This window comes from Camarhynchus parvulus, chromosome 20, assembly GCF_901933205.1.
Source record: "Camarhynchus parvulus chromosome 20, STF_HiC, whole genome shotgun sequence".
In the NCBI taxonomy this organism is placed as follows: Eukaryota; Metazoa; Chordata; class Aves; order Passeriformes; family Thraupidae; genus Camarhynchus; species Camarhynchus parvulus.
In genome coordinates this window covers 554,534-570,513 of record NC_044590.1, presented here as the reverse complement: position 1 = coordinate 570,513, position 15,980 = coordinate 554,534, and the positions used below count along the sequence as shown (strand labels likewise).

At 56.8% G+C, this 15,980-nt stretch overlaps 1 protein-coding gene across 1 annotated transcript in view; it reads left to right on the top strand.

The window, feature by feature from the left end:
* Window positions 1-490: 490 nt before the first annotated feature.
* Window positions 491-15,980, top strand: part of B4GALT5 (beta-1,4-galactosyltransferase 5) — a 31,489-nt gene continuing 15,999 nt past the window's right edge. The window contains exon 1 of the mRNA XM_030963533.1: window positions 491-621. Coding sequence (XP_030819393.1) covers window positions 495-621 — 127 coding nt within the window. The 5' untranslated portion in view covers window positions 491-494. The remainder of the gene's footprint in view (window positions 622-15,980) is intronic.

Below are 15,980 nucleotides of genomic sequence, written 5' to 3'. Positions count from 1 at the left end.
GCTGCCCTCGGCCGCTTCTGAGTGTCTTGGGGCCGTCGTTGGGTGTCCCTTGATCGCTTCTGGGTGTCCTGGGCCATCGTTGGGTGTCCCTTGACCGCTCTGGGTGTCCTGGGTCATCGCAGTCTGTCTCAGGGCCATTGTCTGGGCCCCAGAGCCCTTGCCCAGCGCCCTGGGGCTGATGCTGGCTGTGCCAGGAGCATCAGTGGCGCCCCAGGACCGCGGCCGGGTGCGCTGAGGTCACTGCCGGCTGCGCCGGGACCACCGGCGCTGCGCGGGGCGGCGCATGCCGCGGCCGGTCGGTGCGGCGGGGGCTCCAGCCGGTCCCGCCCCGCCGGCCGCCCCGCCCCGGCCCGCCCCGCCGCGGCACATTCATGCGGCGGCGCTGGGCGCGGGCGGCGGCTCGGAGCGGCCCCGGCGCGGCGCCTCCCGCCGGGCCTCGGCGCATGTGAGCGGCGGCGGAGCGGCAGCAGGGCGGCGGCGGCGCCGCATCGGCCATGCGGTGGCCCCGCGGCCCCCGCGGCGCCTGGCGGCTGCTGCCCCGGCGCTCGCTGCTGGCCGCGCTCTTCCTCTTCTCGCTCTCCTCCTCCTTCCTCTACTTCGTGTATGTGGCGCCGGGCATCGGTAAGCGGCGGGCCGGGGCCCGGGGCGGGGGGGCGCGGGCAGGGGCACGGGCGCACCGGCTGCCGCTGGAAACGCTGAGTAATCCGCGCCCGGCCGGCCCGGGGGCCGCGGCATCCCCGGCGAGGCGAGGGGCGGCCCGGGCCCGGCGCCCCCGGCTGCGGCTCCGCGGTGCCCGGGGCTGCCCAGCGCCTCCTCATCTCCCGCCGCGGCCGGAGGAGGAGGCGCTGCCCCCGGCGTGCCCGGCGCCCCTCGGGCCGGGCTGCGGGTCCCCGGGGCGGCGGGAGGCGCCGGCCGCGCTCCCCGCGGCTTCCCCGCGCCGCCGGGGCCGAGCGGCGCCTGTGCCAGCGGCGAGCGGGGGGCAGCGAGCCCGCTGCTGCTGCCCGCTGCCCGCCCGGAGTTTGTTTTGGAGTAGTGGAGTGTTGTCCAAGTGCTTGTGATCCGAACGTGCTCCCTCGCGGAAATCCTACTCTGATTGTCAAGTGGGAAGACGAGGTGTGTGTATTTTAGAAGGAGAGCGTACTCGTCCCTATGTTCCGTGTCATAGCTTCGTGGGGAACTGGAGAAGCCGTGTGTCAATATGGCCAGCACCCGGTGCTGGTGGGGCTGTCTGTCCATCTCCTCTGCGATACGGGAAGGCTTGTGCCCAGAAAGCATCTGTTCGCTTCATACGGTGTATCTCGCTTCTGCAAGGAGCCAAGGCTCATGGTTTGGCCTTCAACCAAACTTTGGCAGCAATTTATTTCTATAGAAACGGCCCTTTCCAAAGAAATAGGGGGTTTCTCCTTGAAATGTCATTGGTATTGCTCATGCCATTCCTATCTTGGACATCCCAAGGAGATCTCTGTGTGCTTTCAAGATGACTTCTGTGGGTTTTTATTTACAAATGATGTCCCGTGGCTGCCTCTGGGCTTTGAGAGTCTTTCCCAGGGCTGAGTAGGGGTTGGCTGGTGTATGAAGCTCTGCTCGTGTCCTGGGCACATCCCAAGTGAGGCTGTGTGTGCTGAGCCTTGCCGTGGTGGCCCAGGGCTCTGCTGGCCCCCAGGCTCCGGGAGGCACAGCCGCCTCCTGCTCCCTCCCTGAGCACAGCCTGGCTCATCCTGTCCTGTGGGCCAGTGGCTCTGTGTCCAGTGCATCCTGCAGCCCTTTGTGGGGCAGGCACAGGGAATGGTGTGGCTGTGGATGAGCTACCCAGGCCCAGGTAGAATTGCGCTTTAAGAAGGAAATTTCTCTTGTAAGGATGGCTTTTTTCCTTTTTTTCGAGCATTCTGATTAATTTCGTGTTACTTCTGTGTGGTCACCAGTCTTAGAGGTGGTGTAGGGTATAAATACATTTAAGGCTAGTTCTGTGCCAAGAGGATTTTCTCTGTGTGGACCTCAGATAACGTGGTCACGTCCTACCCAGTGTTCTTCCTATCTGTGATGCTCGAAGAGGAGGCAAGGAGGTGTTAGTGGTCCCTGTCCCTACCCACCCATGGATGTCAGTGATGTTCTGAGTCATCTTCTCATCAGGTGACAGAAGATCTGCTTTTTTTTTTTTTATTTCCTTCCTCTTTTAGCCAAAAATGTTTCCTTATGAAAGGCCAGCCCAGTATTCCTGGGATGGCTGGGGTAATCCTCTCAGCACTTGGAGGGAGTTTGTTTTTGGGCTGCAGGGGTGAGTAGAAGCTTGGGAGAAGAGCGAGTGTGATAGGAGATGAGCTGAGCTGGGGATTTGAATAAATGAACCACATGCAGGTGATGGAGAGATGCTGTCAGCAGAGAGTTCTGGGGCATTTGTCCTGCCTGCTGCTGCCTCAGTGCATGGAGTGGGGCTGGGCTGCTCTTCTGTGACCACTGAAGGGCTGGGGAAATCTCTGTCCTGAGACCATCCCTTGTAGGGAATGCTGGGGAAGTGGCCAAAGAAGGACTCACAGTTCATTGGCTAAACCACGGGCTGATTAATCCAGTGATTAATTAATTCCTTGATTGTACCTCAGTTGAAAAGAAAAAAATCCAAATAAATGGGACCTGAAGCTGCAAGTGAGCTTGAACCAGTTGGAGCCTGGAAGGGCTTTTGTCTGCCAGGTGCCACCGGCTGCTGGGAAGGGTCTGTGCTTGTGGGTCAGCAGCTGGTGGTGGCAGGGCTGGAGCCTGCCTGGGCATGGTCCTGTGGCAGGGTGTGCTGCCACCATGGGTGGGATTCTGTCCCCAGGCTCACGTTTGTGGGGTAAATTTCACCGGCACTGCCGAGGCGTGTTGTGTTCAAGCAGTTGTGCGCCAGTGCCAGCAGAAAACTGGGACAGTTGCACTTCTGGGTGCTGTCTCAGCGCATTGGTGTGGAGCGGGCATGCTTGTCAGCTGGAAAAGCTGGATAACTGCTCCTGGTGCCCTTTGGAGATGGGGAAGGGGACCCCAACCTGGGTTCTGAGCTGCCTGCCCAGTGCTGGCCTGCTACCTGATTGACCACGGTGCTTGGCTCCTCACAGCCCAGGTAACCCAGCAGTGTGCTCCAGATGGAAATGCAGGAAGAAATTTATGTTTACTGTCAGCACATAACCATGCTTGGCTCCTGCAGGGAGTCCAGGGCATTTGGGTCTTACGTTTGTGTCATGCCTGGACTTCCGTGATGCCCAAGGTAGCTCCTCGTTTGTGTTCTTCACCAAGGTTTCCTCCTGGGAAACTGAATTGTTCTTGTGGCCTCAAATTTGCACAGAGCGATCCCATGTAAACAGCCAGTGCCACCTCCTTTCCAGCTCTCACATCCAATTCCCATGTGTCCTCCCCACACACCACCCTGGCAGCTCCATCCCTGGGCTCCCACCTTGGCAGGTGAAGTGCCAGGAGCCAGCCATGGCATAGGCACAGCAGGCTCTCCTTGACCTCCAGCTGCTCCCGGTGGCTGTGTGGGTCTGTCTCATCGTGGCCATTGTGTGCAGGATGAGGTGGCCAATTGTTCTGCAGCCAGGGCACGGCAGGGCTGGGGTGGCTGGAGGCTCCAGGAGCTGCCCTTGTCACACAGGCCCTGCTCAGGCAGCAGGTACAAGGGATGCCCGTGCAGGGGGAGAGGCTGCTTGTGCTCGCTGCTGTGCTCAGAGGTCCTGGGACCAGCAGGGCACAGGGCTGCGGGGCAGGCTGGGCTTTCGCTGCAAGGAGTCACACTGGCCTCATCTTAGAAAAAACAGAGCTTGGCACTGGGCAAACAGTTTTGTCCTGTTATGGATGTCAGGGGCCACCTCGACAGGTTATTTTGTAGGGCTTGTTCTTGGCACTGAGGCTCTTGCCCTCCTGGGACAGCTGCCCTCTGTGCCTGTTACCTTCCCCAGATGGGGTGTGGAGAAACGGGCTCACCAGAGTCACTCTGTCCATGCCCAGACCCCAGTGTTGGAGCAGGGATGATGTGGGCACAAAGAGTGTGCTGACCTGGAGGTGGAACACCTGGAGAAGCTGTTTCTGTTTCATCCTATCCTCTGCCTCTGAATTCATCCCTGGGATGTGGGGTCGTCCCTGCGTGTCCTGTTTTCACATGGTGGTGGCTCATACAGCTTTTCTACAAGTGTCTGGTTTTATTCTCTTTGAACAGGACCTAGGAAATTAAGGGAATTCCCTCCTGCAACTGAAAGCAATAATGCTTTTTCAAGCTGCAAATCATTTAATCTTGATACCTCTAACTGCAATAGTGGGAACATCTCTGACCTTGGACTTGGTCCTGGTGTGGAGTGTGGTGGCTGCACGGCTGGGACGGCTGGCAGGGGCATTCCCTGATGCTCAGGTAGCAGCTCTTGGCTTTTCCTTTGTTGTCTCAATGGCTGTTGGAGCTTCTTTATTTAATTTTATTTTTTTAAATTTTGATTTCTCCAGGAGTCATACTTGGTTGGATCTGATGCAGGAAAATAATGTAGAGAATTTAAATTACTAGGTGAAAGATTGTTACCTTTGAGAGAGAGCTGTAATTCAGTCTGCCTTTACTTCCTCCAAACTTATCAGGAATTGCTCCCAACTGGTCATACAGGGCATGAAATAGCACCACTAGCCCTGAATTACATTTATGGTGCAAGAACTTGATTTTGATAGGCAGGAATGCTTTGAAACACTGTTCTGTCAGGCTGTGTGTGGGTGACCAGCAGAGCAGGGCTGTGGGGACCAACAGCTGCCATGGTACAGCTCATTTGTCACTTTTGGAACAATATTGTATCACCACCAAAGGTGGCTGATCCCGCTTGGTGGTTTAATGCATCAGCCTGGCAGATTTTAGCACAGAGGAGTTCTGGGCAAGAAAATGGCAAAAGATTTTGTTACTGCCAGCTTGTCCCAGCTGGAGACACTGGCTGGGCTGCCCGTGGTGGTGAGGGGCAGAGGAAGAGTGATGGCCAAGGTGGGGGGATGGCACTGTGGGGAGTGGAGCTGCTGGGCTGGGGAGCCCCAGCGGGGCAGTGGTGTGGGGGACAGGCTGCTGCTGCTTTGCTCTGCTGTGGGAGCCTGGGCAGAAGGGGGTGGCAGGGCAGAGCCCCGAGCCAGGGGCAGCCCTCACTGGGGCTGGGGCCCAGCCCAGGACACCGGTGAGCCACGATGGCTCGGCTTGGCCAGGCAGGGGCTGGGTGCAGGTGTCCTTCTGGGCTTGCTGGCAGCATGCTGGGTGCCTGGATGCTGTCTGAGCAGGGACAGAAGGGGAAGGGCCAGCTTGGAATAATGAAATGAGGTTTGTGCTGTTCTAGCCCTGGCTTTCATCTCCAGGTCTTCCCCGGGCAGCATGAGGAGTGTGGTCTCTTACTGTGGAACACAGCAGCACTGCCCTCCTTCACCCTCCTCTGCCCAAGGATCTGCCAAGCAGCATTTCACAACCTGAGGAGGGAGCAGCCTGGTTCCACAGCGTATCCCACAGAGAATGTTGCGGTCATTGGGTCTGACAGTGATTGGGGTAGTAAGAAATCCTCAAGTGCTCCTTGATACAAGAACTTGAGCTTGGGATCTCCTGTGCTCTGAGCAGGAGGAGACTGGTGGCAGCTGTGGGAAACATTCCTTTGGCAGCACCAGGTTCTTCCAGCACAGAGGCTCCTACAAGGCAGGGCTGGGATGGGAGCAGCCCTGTTCCACCCAGCTGCTCCTGGGCCAGTGTGTCCAGGATGCTGGTGGTGCAATGTTGGTTAGAGACCACCTCTTGCTCAAGGCTAACAAATTACTGTGAGGGCACATGAATTACTGGGTTTTCTTTGCCTGTAAGCACCTGTGCTGTTTGTCAGGCACATCTGGTTTGGGTTATTTTGCTGGTGACTGTCCGGGTGTTGCAACTGCAGATTATGTGTAGAGTTCATGTTTCATCCCTGTATCTCTGGAAGCCTGGCTTGTGGAAGCTAACTGGCAGACACAAAAGCTTCCAGGTACTGGTTCATTCCAGCGAATTGAGTGCTTCAAAGCCTCAATAATCTGTGGCAGAGCAGACCTTAAAGCAAAAGCACCCATGCTGTCAGCCCAGGAGACAATGGTCTTCATGGGTTTGGGAGGCCATGGAAGGCCGGGGCTTCAGCAGGTGCTCAGCTGCTTCAGGTGGTGCTGGTTCTGGTGGAGATAAGGGCTCTGGCACTGCTGCTTTATTTCCTGAGTTGATCCTCTGCCTCTCTTCCAGGTGGGCTCATTAATTGCATTAACTCAGGCGGCATCTGCTCTGCAGGGTACGATGAACCTCCCCGGGGACCAGTGCAGGAGCGGAGCTGCGCGGTGTGGGGAGCCGTGTGTTTGCACTTGATCCCATTTGAATGCTGTTACAATCGGTGGATTTAAATATCCAAGCACGTGGAGTCCTTAGATACTTAATCTTAACCGAAATTTCTGGGGAGCCTCACAGGGGCGGCAGCAGCGGTGGTGGCATGGCAGATGTGCCCTTGGCTCTGCAGGGCCCTGTGAGGGCTGAGGGCTCTGCAAGAGGAGCTGCTCTGCAGCTGGACAGAGCAAGAAAAGCCTTCCCTCAACAGCTTTATTTTAAAAACATCGTTGTCACAATACAATGTGTGTATTTACTTTGACAAAACGTTTGCTGGGTTATTTTAGTAAAGTTTATTTCCATACAGGCTTTTTCTTCTCCACTGGATTCAGAATCTTCTGGCTGTGGTTTTGGCTGGCAGCATTTTGAACACGGATGCTTTAGGGTGGTTAATGTGTGTTTGAAGCTTTTCTAGCACTAGCTCTAAATACCGTGGGGATTAGTCCTGTTTGTAGAGATAGAGGAGGAAATGTATAGTGGACTGTGCTGTTGAAATGCAAGATAAGCCCAAACCAGAAATTTTTGAGAGATGTTGGTGGGTGTGGTTTTTCGGGGAATGTGGAATAGATAACATTAAAACCACCAGGGCTTTCAGCATTACCCTGGAGCTGCTCTTATTTTGAAAGGAAAGGTGGATTGGAAAGCTGAGGGTGATGTCAGTGCCCGGCAGGAGAAGAGCCCTGGGCCATCCTCATCTGCTGCTTGGAAAGGTCCCAGGGGTGACAGTGGATGGCACGTGTAGCCCTTGTCCTGGTGGGAGGTGTCCTTGTGGGACCCTGCATATGGTGTGGAGTGTGATGGGCAGGGGCACGGGGCCCTTTTGTCATTGCAGAAGGAATTTCCTGGTGCTTGCTGGCCTTGCTAAAGTGAAGGAGGGACCCGGGGGGAGGTGTTTTTGGGGGATCCATGGTGCTTTGTAGTGACCGTGGGTGTTTTTGATAATGCCACAAGCTTCAGTGCCCCTTATTGGACACTTTGCTTTCTCAAGGCACACAGATGTGCCTGCAGGGGTGTGAGGAGCTGGGTTTGAGCCCCTGTCTCCTTCCTGGCTGTGCAGGGGAGGTGATGGGTCAGTGCTTGCTTGCTGGGGCTTTAGCTGGAGCGTGTGGTGATGCTGTGTGTGACTTCCTAAAGGTCATTTTCCTAGGTTTTTGTTTGAGGTGCAAAACCAACAGGCTCTGCCTTTGTAAGCCTGTAGTTGCAGGTGGCATCCATGGGCTGGCACAAAGCTCTCTGGAGCCCTTGCCCTGAGCAGGGCTGTCCCTCTGGGGCCCCTCTGGAGGTGCTGCTGGGGAGCTGGGCAGCCCCTCAGCACAGGGGAGCCAGCTGGGTGTGCGTGCTGCCCCCAGCTCCTGCGGCAGGGAAGGGGCTGCTCCCAGGGGGTGGGAGTGCAAATAGGACTGTGGGTTTTTCTGTGGTTTGTGCCTCAGTCTCCCTTGCTTGGTGGGAGCCTCTGCCCCTTTTCCTGCCCCTTTTCCTGCCCCTGTGATGGTTGGGCTGTGTGTGGGACAGCTCCTATGAAGCTGCTCCCTCCCGGTGCCTTTCTAGCCTGACAGGTGAAGGCTGGGAGCTATTTCTGTGTGGAGGATGCCACTGCACACATGATGGAGGGAAGGAAACACAGGCAGAGCACCCTCTGCACTGCTGTGGGCTGGGCTGTGCTGTGAGCAGTTCAACCAGTGCTCGCTTGTGCGTCTGGAGAATTTTATGGCAAAATAATTGATTGGCTTTATTGAATGCTATTGCCATACAAATTGTCCAAGGAGACTCTTGGAGCCTGGTGCTGTGTTAGGCACCTCCCTTGCTTTGGAGAGCCTGGGGCCTGGGCTGGGAGCTGAGCTGTGCTCAGAGCCTGCCAAGAGGCTCCTGAGTGGGGCTTGGGGGCTCCCTGCACTGGCAGCACAGGCTGGAGAGGGCCATGGGATGCCTGTGACTCTCTGGATTGATGGTGAGGTCCCACAGCAGCAGGTGGGGAGCAAGGATTTTGGGTGGGAAGTGGAGAAGACGGCTACATGAATGCTAATGTTTATAAATTGCCTCAAAAAAAACTGTACGAAGCAGCTGGAATAGGAGAGGAAAGCAAACACTGCAGTGCACCAGGTAGTCAAGTGCAAACAGATATTTTTCCCCTCGCTACCTGGCAGGAAAAGGAGGCATTTCAGTGCCTACCTCTGTGCTCTCTGTGCCAGCAGGGCTGGCAGAGGCTGCAGGCTGTGCCCCGGGGCCCTGGGTGCTCCTGGCACGGCTGCTCTGGCCATGCAGGGCTGGGATGCACGGGGGAAGCTGTGGGGAGTCAGCAGGCAGTGCACAGAGCACAGGTAAATAAAATCAGCTGCTGGAGCAGCCGCGTGCCTCGGCAGGAAAGCCAGGAGCTGCTGTGGCTGGAGATGAGTGCAGGCCGTGCCCAGGGCTCAGGGTGGGCTCTGCACAGGGCTGCAGCAGCCTGGCTGAGGGAGAACACCGCGCATGTTGAGTTCCTGCCAGCAAACACGGGCTTCCCTTGGAGCTGGGGACCCTGCAGAGGCACGGGGTGGCCCCCACTCCCGCAGGAATGTGAAATGCTTCCACACATGCAGCTCGCTCCTATTCTGCAGTCATTTTTTTTTCTCCCTCAGTGTTTTTCCAACTCATGTCTTGCTGCCAGAGTCCATATTAATAATGCATGACTTTTTTTTTTATGGTGCTTCCATCCCGGCATCCCTTTCAGCTGCTGAGTCAGAGAAGATTGTTATAGCAGCAACCTCTGAAGCGGTGAAATGCCCCTGCAGTGCTCAACTGCTGTCATTTATCATCCCAGCTCCTCTGCGGGCAGCCTGTTCCCCTGCCCGGCTTGGGGGGAGGATCCCCATGCCAAAAACCTGATTCCTGTTACACCAGCTGGTGACTGGCGAGCTGAGCTCTGCTCAGCCTTCCTGGCTGGTGTTTGGTGAGAGCAGATATTGCCTCTGTTGCCTGCTTTTTTGTTGTTGTTGTTGTTTGAAATCCTGTGAAGATTTTCCTGATCTGCCTGAAACTGTTTGGGGATTGTGCCCAAGACTTTTTTTTTCCTTTTTTTCCCCTTCTTACTAATTTTTAAACATTTTTTTTCCTCCTCCCTGCATGCCTCTCAAGATCAATACCTGGGCTTTTTAGGGTAATTGGGATGACAGAAGTCATATAACGTGTTAACTAGTTTAATGGGTTAAATTAGCTTAAAATCTTTCCAGTAGCTGTTAAACGTGCCTGGCTGCTGCAGGAAGTGTTGGAGCTGCTAATGCAGCATGGAACAGAGATCTGCAGGGCTCCCGACCAGGCTGTGACCAGCCCCCAGAGGGTCGCCTGCATGCACAGCCAGTCCCCACCTGCTGGCTCCGAAACCTGGAGGGAAACAGGGAGCAATAGCACTTGTCGGAGAATTTGTCTTCTAAAGACTTCAGTAACACCTGCACTGTGGTCTCGGGAGCAGATCTCCCCAGTCCCAGTACAACTTAGGGTGGCAGTGGTGCTGGGGTACTCACTCTCCCGGTGTCCCGCTGCTGGGGACGGTACAAGCACGTGTGCCCCCGCAGTGCTGTGTGCTCTGGGGAGTGCAGAGGGTCTGGGGCAGCAGGAAGTGCTGCTGCCTTTCCCTGCTCTCTCAGCTGCAGGAACTGGCTGGAGCTGTGGGTGTGAGGCTGATGTCCTGGCTGCACACCTGCATCTCACCTGGGCCAGGCCCCTGCCTGGCCCTTGTGCTGTGCTTCCCCCTCAGCACCATCCTGTTCTGCTGAGGCTCTACAGGCCTGGGCTACTGATTCATTCCTCCCAAGAAAGGAAAAACTGCTGTGGTGTGAAATTCTCCCAAAGCTGCAGCACATCCTCCTTCCCTGCTGCAGCCTGGCTCCCTCTCAGGATCAGTGAATTCTCTTTTCCTGGTTTTTTTTTGTGGTTTTTTTTAAGGGTTTTGCTGGCTGTTGGGTGCCCTGGGGGCACCCTCCCTGTACCTGCCAGCTGGCAGGGTGCAGGTGCCTTCTGTGGGTGCTTTTTGCATGCTGCAGGGGAGCTTTGCAGGAGGATCCCATGGGTGGGAGTGCACAGGGGCTGGCTGGAGCAGCCTTGCTGTGGTCAGCAGCTGCCCCCGTGCTGCTGCCTGCCCAGGACGTGCCCCGGGGACACCTTCACAGTGGCACAGCCCTGCTTGCCCCGCGGGGACACGCACTGCCACCCACAACTGGTGAGACGAGCAACTTGCTTCTCGGCTAACAAGATTTAGGTGGATTATGCTATGTATTTAATCAAGGGCTAAGCTGATTGCCTTATTTGGATCAAAGCCCTTGGAAATGCCAGCCTGGAGACCAGCTATGGAGTGGGAATGTGCCTCAGCCCTGTGCCTGGGTGGCGAGCCGTGCTCTCGAAGAAGCCCAAGGTTCAGCAGGCAGGTTTGACAGCAGCAGTGACCAAATGCAGAACCAGATTGGAGAAGTCTGAGGTGATGGGGAGGTAGGAGTGTGAGAATGTTCTTAGTCATTGACCATCATGGAACATTTGGGGGAAAAGGCTTCCTTTTCTAGCTTTCAGGTTGAAACCATGTTTCCAGATACATAAAGCTTTGTGCTGACAGCTAAGTGAGATGCTCTGCTGTTTGGCAGTCAGGCTTCCACCTTCTAGAACAGCAGCTGTGACTCCTGTGAGCTTGTGTGGCTCTGCACTGGAGACCAGACTCCCTATTGCTCACACAGGGAGCCCCACATCTCCCTGCAGTGGCTGTCAGCAGCCTTGGAGCTCACAGGGGCCTCTGCTCCCCTTGTCCTGGCCCCAGTGCAGCATTGCCCTGGGACCTGCGGGCTCTGGCAGCACAGGAGCTGGTGCTGGTTGTGGAGGAGCCAGGCAGAGCCAGGCAGAGGGTGTTCCTTGCTGCTGCCAGCCCAGAGGCACCCGCTCCTTGCTGTGCCCTTGGCTGGGCAGGGGGAGCCCATGGTTCAGAGCTGTCCCTATAGGCAGGTATTAAAAGTTTAAAATTACTTTCCAGTTAAGAGCTGTTGTGCGTGGCAGGGCCAGCACACTGTCCAAGGTGTGTGGTGTCTCTTTCCTGTGGGGCTGGGGTTTGTGCCATGAGAAGCGTGTTGGTGCTCTGGGTGCCCTGTGAGCTGTGAGCAGGCGCTGCACCGCTTCACCTGCGGGCACTGAGATGGTCCAGTTGAGCAAGATGTTGAAAATACACTGGTTATTCAAATCACCCTCTTGTTCTGAAAAGGGGAAGTTTATTCTAGGAACCAAGCTCTGTCTTGCTGCCATTTGACGCAAGTATGGCAAGCATAGGTCACAGCTCTCCCACTCTGTGACTGTGGGCATGGCCTGTAGAACCGAAAATACCCCAACCAAAAGGCTTGGCTGGAGGGGCACAGGCAGCTTTTGCTTTGAGGTGGATCAGGCTGCTCTCAGGCAGCAGCAGGTGCTCCCCACAGCATCACTGCTCCTTCCTTTTGCATAAAGCAGCCCTGGGACTTTGGCAGCATCTCTCCCCTCTGCCTCTCAGACCTCCTTGTTTTTGCCTCCTTGCCTGCTGCAGGAATAACTCTGGAGCAAGTGCAGGGACATGCTCTGTCACACCCTGCCTGCGCTGTGGGCCCCTTGTCCTGGCTGCCCCATCTCTCCTGGGTGTGGCCTGAGCCCTGGTGTGGGGCTGGCAGAGCATCTTGTGTGGCAGCCAGGTGTAAAATGTTCCATGTTCAATTACTGCTAATCGAACCTGCAAATCAGGTGCTGCCTCAGTTCTCCTTCTGCCCAGATGCATTATGCATCTTCCTGCCTAAGTTGTGTGTGGAGCTATAGGAAAGGATTGGTCAAGCATCCCTTTGTGTTTGGAGGGCCTGGGCAGGGTTGTCAGTGTGCAGCCACCCCTTCAGCCTGACTTTGGGGTGTCCTGGGCTGTCCTGGATGGCCTGGCAGTTTCTGGGCTGCAGCAGCAGGCTCTCTGCTGGTACCTGGCCCTGTGAGCAGCTCCAGGGCTGCTGCCTCTGTGCGTGGGGCTGGGAAGGGCCCTGGGGCAGGAGCAGATGGAGGGAGCTGTGGCAGGAGGGGGGTGGGAGCTGCCCAGCCTCAGCGTGCGCTAGGTTAACCCTGCTTTCCCCTAATTAAACAAGAGAAAACGCCTGTCAGCACAGCAATGGTGGGTTTGCTGCAGAAAGCTGGGGCAGAGCAGGGCTCGTGGCGGGTGCTGACTCTGACCCTTTTCCCCACACTGCCCTCCCCAGCCGCCTCCCTCTGCACGTGGGGTGTCCCCCTGGCTGGGGAGGGGTCACAAATCCCCAGACACCACGGGATGTGCCAGAGAGCAACACGGCATTTACAGGGCCACGTGGGGAAAGGGGCCAGGGGATGGCCTTTGGCTGTAATAGCCTGGGGAAGCAAACACAACCCGCACAAATTGGGTGACTTGAGTGGGTAAATGGGTGTAATCTAAAATCTCGTTATCCAGATGGAGGGAATGGCTGGTGCCTTGGCAGGGAGGAGGAGGAAGGTGGGCTGCTGCTTTGCTGTGCACTCATGCCATGCCGAGGGAGCTGGCTGTGGGCAGGGTCTGTGGGTTACCAGCCTCAGCCAGCTCCTTGCTGAGGCCCCTCGGGCTGCCCTGGCCCAGAGGAGACCTGCCCTCTCTGCCTGCTCTGCTCCTCTGGCTGTTCCACCTGGGAGCACGGGCCTCCCATTCCCGAGGTGTTTAATTTTTCCAAGGTAGCCGTATGTCTGACTCATGTTTGCAGAGCTCCATTTCTGGCTGCAGACAGGCTGGAATCGATTGGTTTATTATTTTTCCCCCCTCTGCCCTGTTGCTTGTATCAATGGGAGAGGGGTCAGAACCCTTGGCAGACACTCAAGTCTCTTAAGGAAACTTAAGTTGCTGCTGTGTGCTAGGAGGTGTTTCAATGGGAGAGAGGGAAGGAGGAAAAGGATGTTTGCTGTTCCCTCATGTGCCCCTGTTTGTGCTCATCCCTTCCCAAGCAGTTGCAGACCCGATGAGAGCTGGTGGCCAGGGCAGGATGAGGCAGTGATGGCTGCTCCTGCCCACAGAGGGACAGGCAGGATCTTTTGTGCCCTATGTCCACAGCCTGATCACTGACAGCCTGTGCTGAACTTGCCTCAGGTTGTTGCTGTTTGTATGGAGCCAGGTGAGCCTGGTGGGCTGTGAGCCTTGTCCCTCTCAGTGGTGGTGGCCCTGAGCCCCGGCTGCAGCTCGGGGCTGTGCAAGCGCTGATCCCTTGCTGGGCTGGCTGGCTCAATAGCCTTGTGGCCGCTTATCTGGGATTAATGTGTAACTTAATGGCAGTGCTGGTGTGGTGCTGTGGTACGGGGTGGTGCGGATCTGCTCTCTAATTCCCCCTGCCCACGACAAGGGTCAGGGCTTGCCCGTGCCTGGCGCCGGCGCGGCCGCGCTGCTGGCGAGGGTTGGGGTGTCTGGGGAGGAGGGAAGGGCAGTGCTGGGGGCCAGCCACCAGCCTGCCCTGCACAGGGTCTGGTCCTGAACGGCACGGGTGGCACAGGTGATGGAAGGAAGGGGTTTTTCTTTTCCCTGTTCATGGCATTGCTCATCTGCTGACACATAGGAAGGTGTCACACAGGCTGGGATTTGATGGGCAGTTTCTTACGTGTTAAATAAGTTCATAGATGGAGGGATGATTTTTTTTTCCGGTGAAGTCATTCCCTACACTGATAATGGAATCAGTTAATTTATTTACAGCAGCTGTGTTACCAGTTTGCTTGTCAGACGGAAGGAAATCATATAAAAATATTGTGTGTTCCAAGGTTGCGTAGCTCACAACAAAGCTAATAAATGTCTTGGGACATCAGAGCTCTTACAAAATCCTGTAGGTCTGTGTGTTGGAAGTTCAAAGTTGCACCCTCTCTCTGATAGCTTTTTTGCTTCTAATAAAACACAGCAGCTGGAGAGGCCATTCAGTGTTGCCTTTAATTATTGCAGACAAGAACAACTCTGGAATCTGACTGTGGAGGCCAAGCTGCTGTGGGTCTTAAATGGGTACACTCACTGCATGGTGAGAGTACCCTTGGCAGGGAGCTCTGAGCTGCTGCCTTTGAAAATCTCGGACAATAATCATCCCACATGATTGAAGAATTCCAGCTTGGAGAATTTTTTAGGAGTTGAAAGGGCTGGCAAGCCAGGCAGATGCAGGTGTGGAGGTGGGGCTGTGGCTGTGCTCCTTCCCTGGCTGCTGGCATGGCTGCTTTCCCAGGACCTGGCAATGTACAGAAAAGAAACCACAGCAGGGACAATCTCGGGGTGTTGCTGCTGAGGGATCTCTCCTTGGTCTCCATGGTGCAAATCGCGTTTGCTGCAAAGCAGCCGCTGTACGGTCAGGGCTGAGGCAGCTCGGGATGCTTTACTCCCACGTGGCATTGCAGAGGTGGGCCTGTCTCGGGGCCGTTTAGCCCCGGTGCGAGTGGAAGCAGCAGGTTCACGCCAGGTCAGAGGCCGCAGCTCCTGCAGGTGGCCGTGTCCTGCCGAGCGGGGCAGTCCTGGCGGTGCCTGGGTGTGCGCAGGGCGAGCCGGGCGGGGTGGCGCACTCTGCCCCTGCCGTGCCCCTCCCTGGCGGCTGCTGGGTGTCCCCACCTGCCTGCGGAGCTCGGGGGCAGGGACAGGCTCGGCACAGGCCAGCCCTCCTCGGGGGCGAGAATCCCTGCCCTGGGATCCTCCCCGCGCGGGTCCCCTGGGAGCAGGGCTTTCCCCGAGCTGGTTTTTTCAGACGATGTAAATAGGTCATGCTGGACCGTGCTCCAGCCATAAATGGCACTGGGAGATGTGCCGCGGGTTTCCCTGAGCGGAGCGGGGAGCGCCCGCTGTCCTGGATGCTGCGGCACCGCCCTGCCCCGTGTGCGGCCGGCGGAGCGGGGCCCTGCCCCGCGTGCGGCTCCTCGCAGCCCCTGCCCCGTGTGCGGCCGGGGAGAGCGGCCCTGCCCCGTGTGCGGCTCCTCGCAGCCCCTGCCCCCGTGGCGCGGCGGAGAGCGGAGGCGGGCCCTGCCCCGTGTGCGGCTCCTCGCAGCCCCTGCCCCGTGTGCGGCCGGGGGAGAGCAGCCCTGCCCCGTGTGCGGCTCCTCGCAGCCCCTGGCCCGTGTGCGGCCGGGGGAGCGCAGCCCCTGCCCCGTGTGCGGCTGGGCGCAAGCCCCTGCCCCGTGTGCGGCTCCTCGCAGCCCGGGCCAGCCGGGTGTGACAGGCAAAGCACTGACCTGGAACAGCCTCTCAGACCCCCTTGGAACGGGTCCCTTGCAGCAGACATGAGGCTGTGCATGTGATAACCTTTTTTGTTCAGCCACGCTGAACTTGTAAAACATGCTTGAAAAATCAGGTCTGTGGTTTTTTTGCGGGGGGGAATCGCCAAAACAACAGAACCTGTTCTCTTTTTCTCCATCAAGTCAGGGTGTTAAAAGGCCAGACAGTGCAGTTTGTGGTGTGTGAACTGAGTCAGTAGATCCATTGCTCTTGTTTTTTGACAGTTTCCAATGGGTATAATCTCCTAATTTGGAAGACTAACAAATCAATGATTTCAGAATCTATTTAACTGGTGTTTGATGTGTATGGAAATGTTAAATCCAAATCCCACCTGTCTCCTGTTCTCTGCTGTGGTCTGACTGCATTCTAGATTGCTTCCAGCTGGTG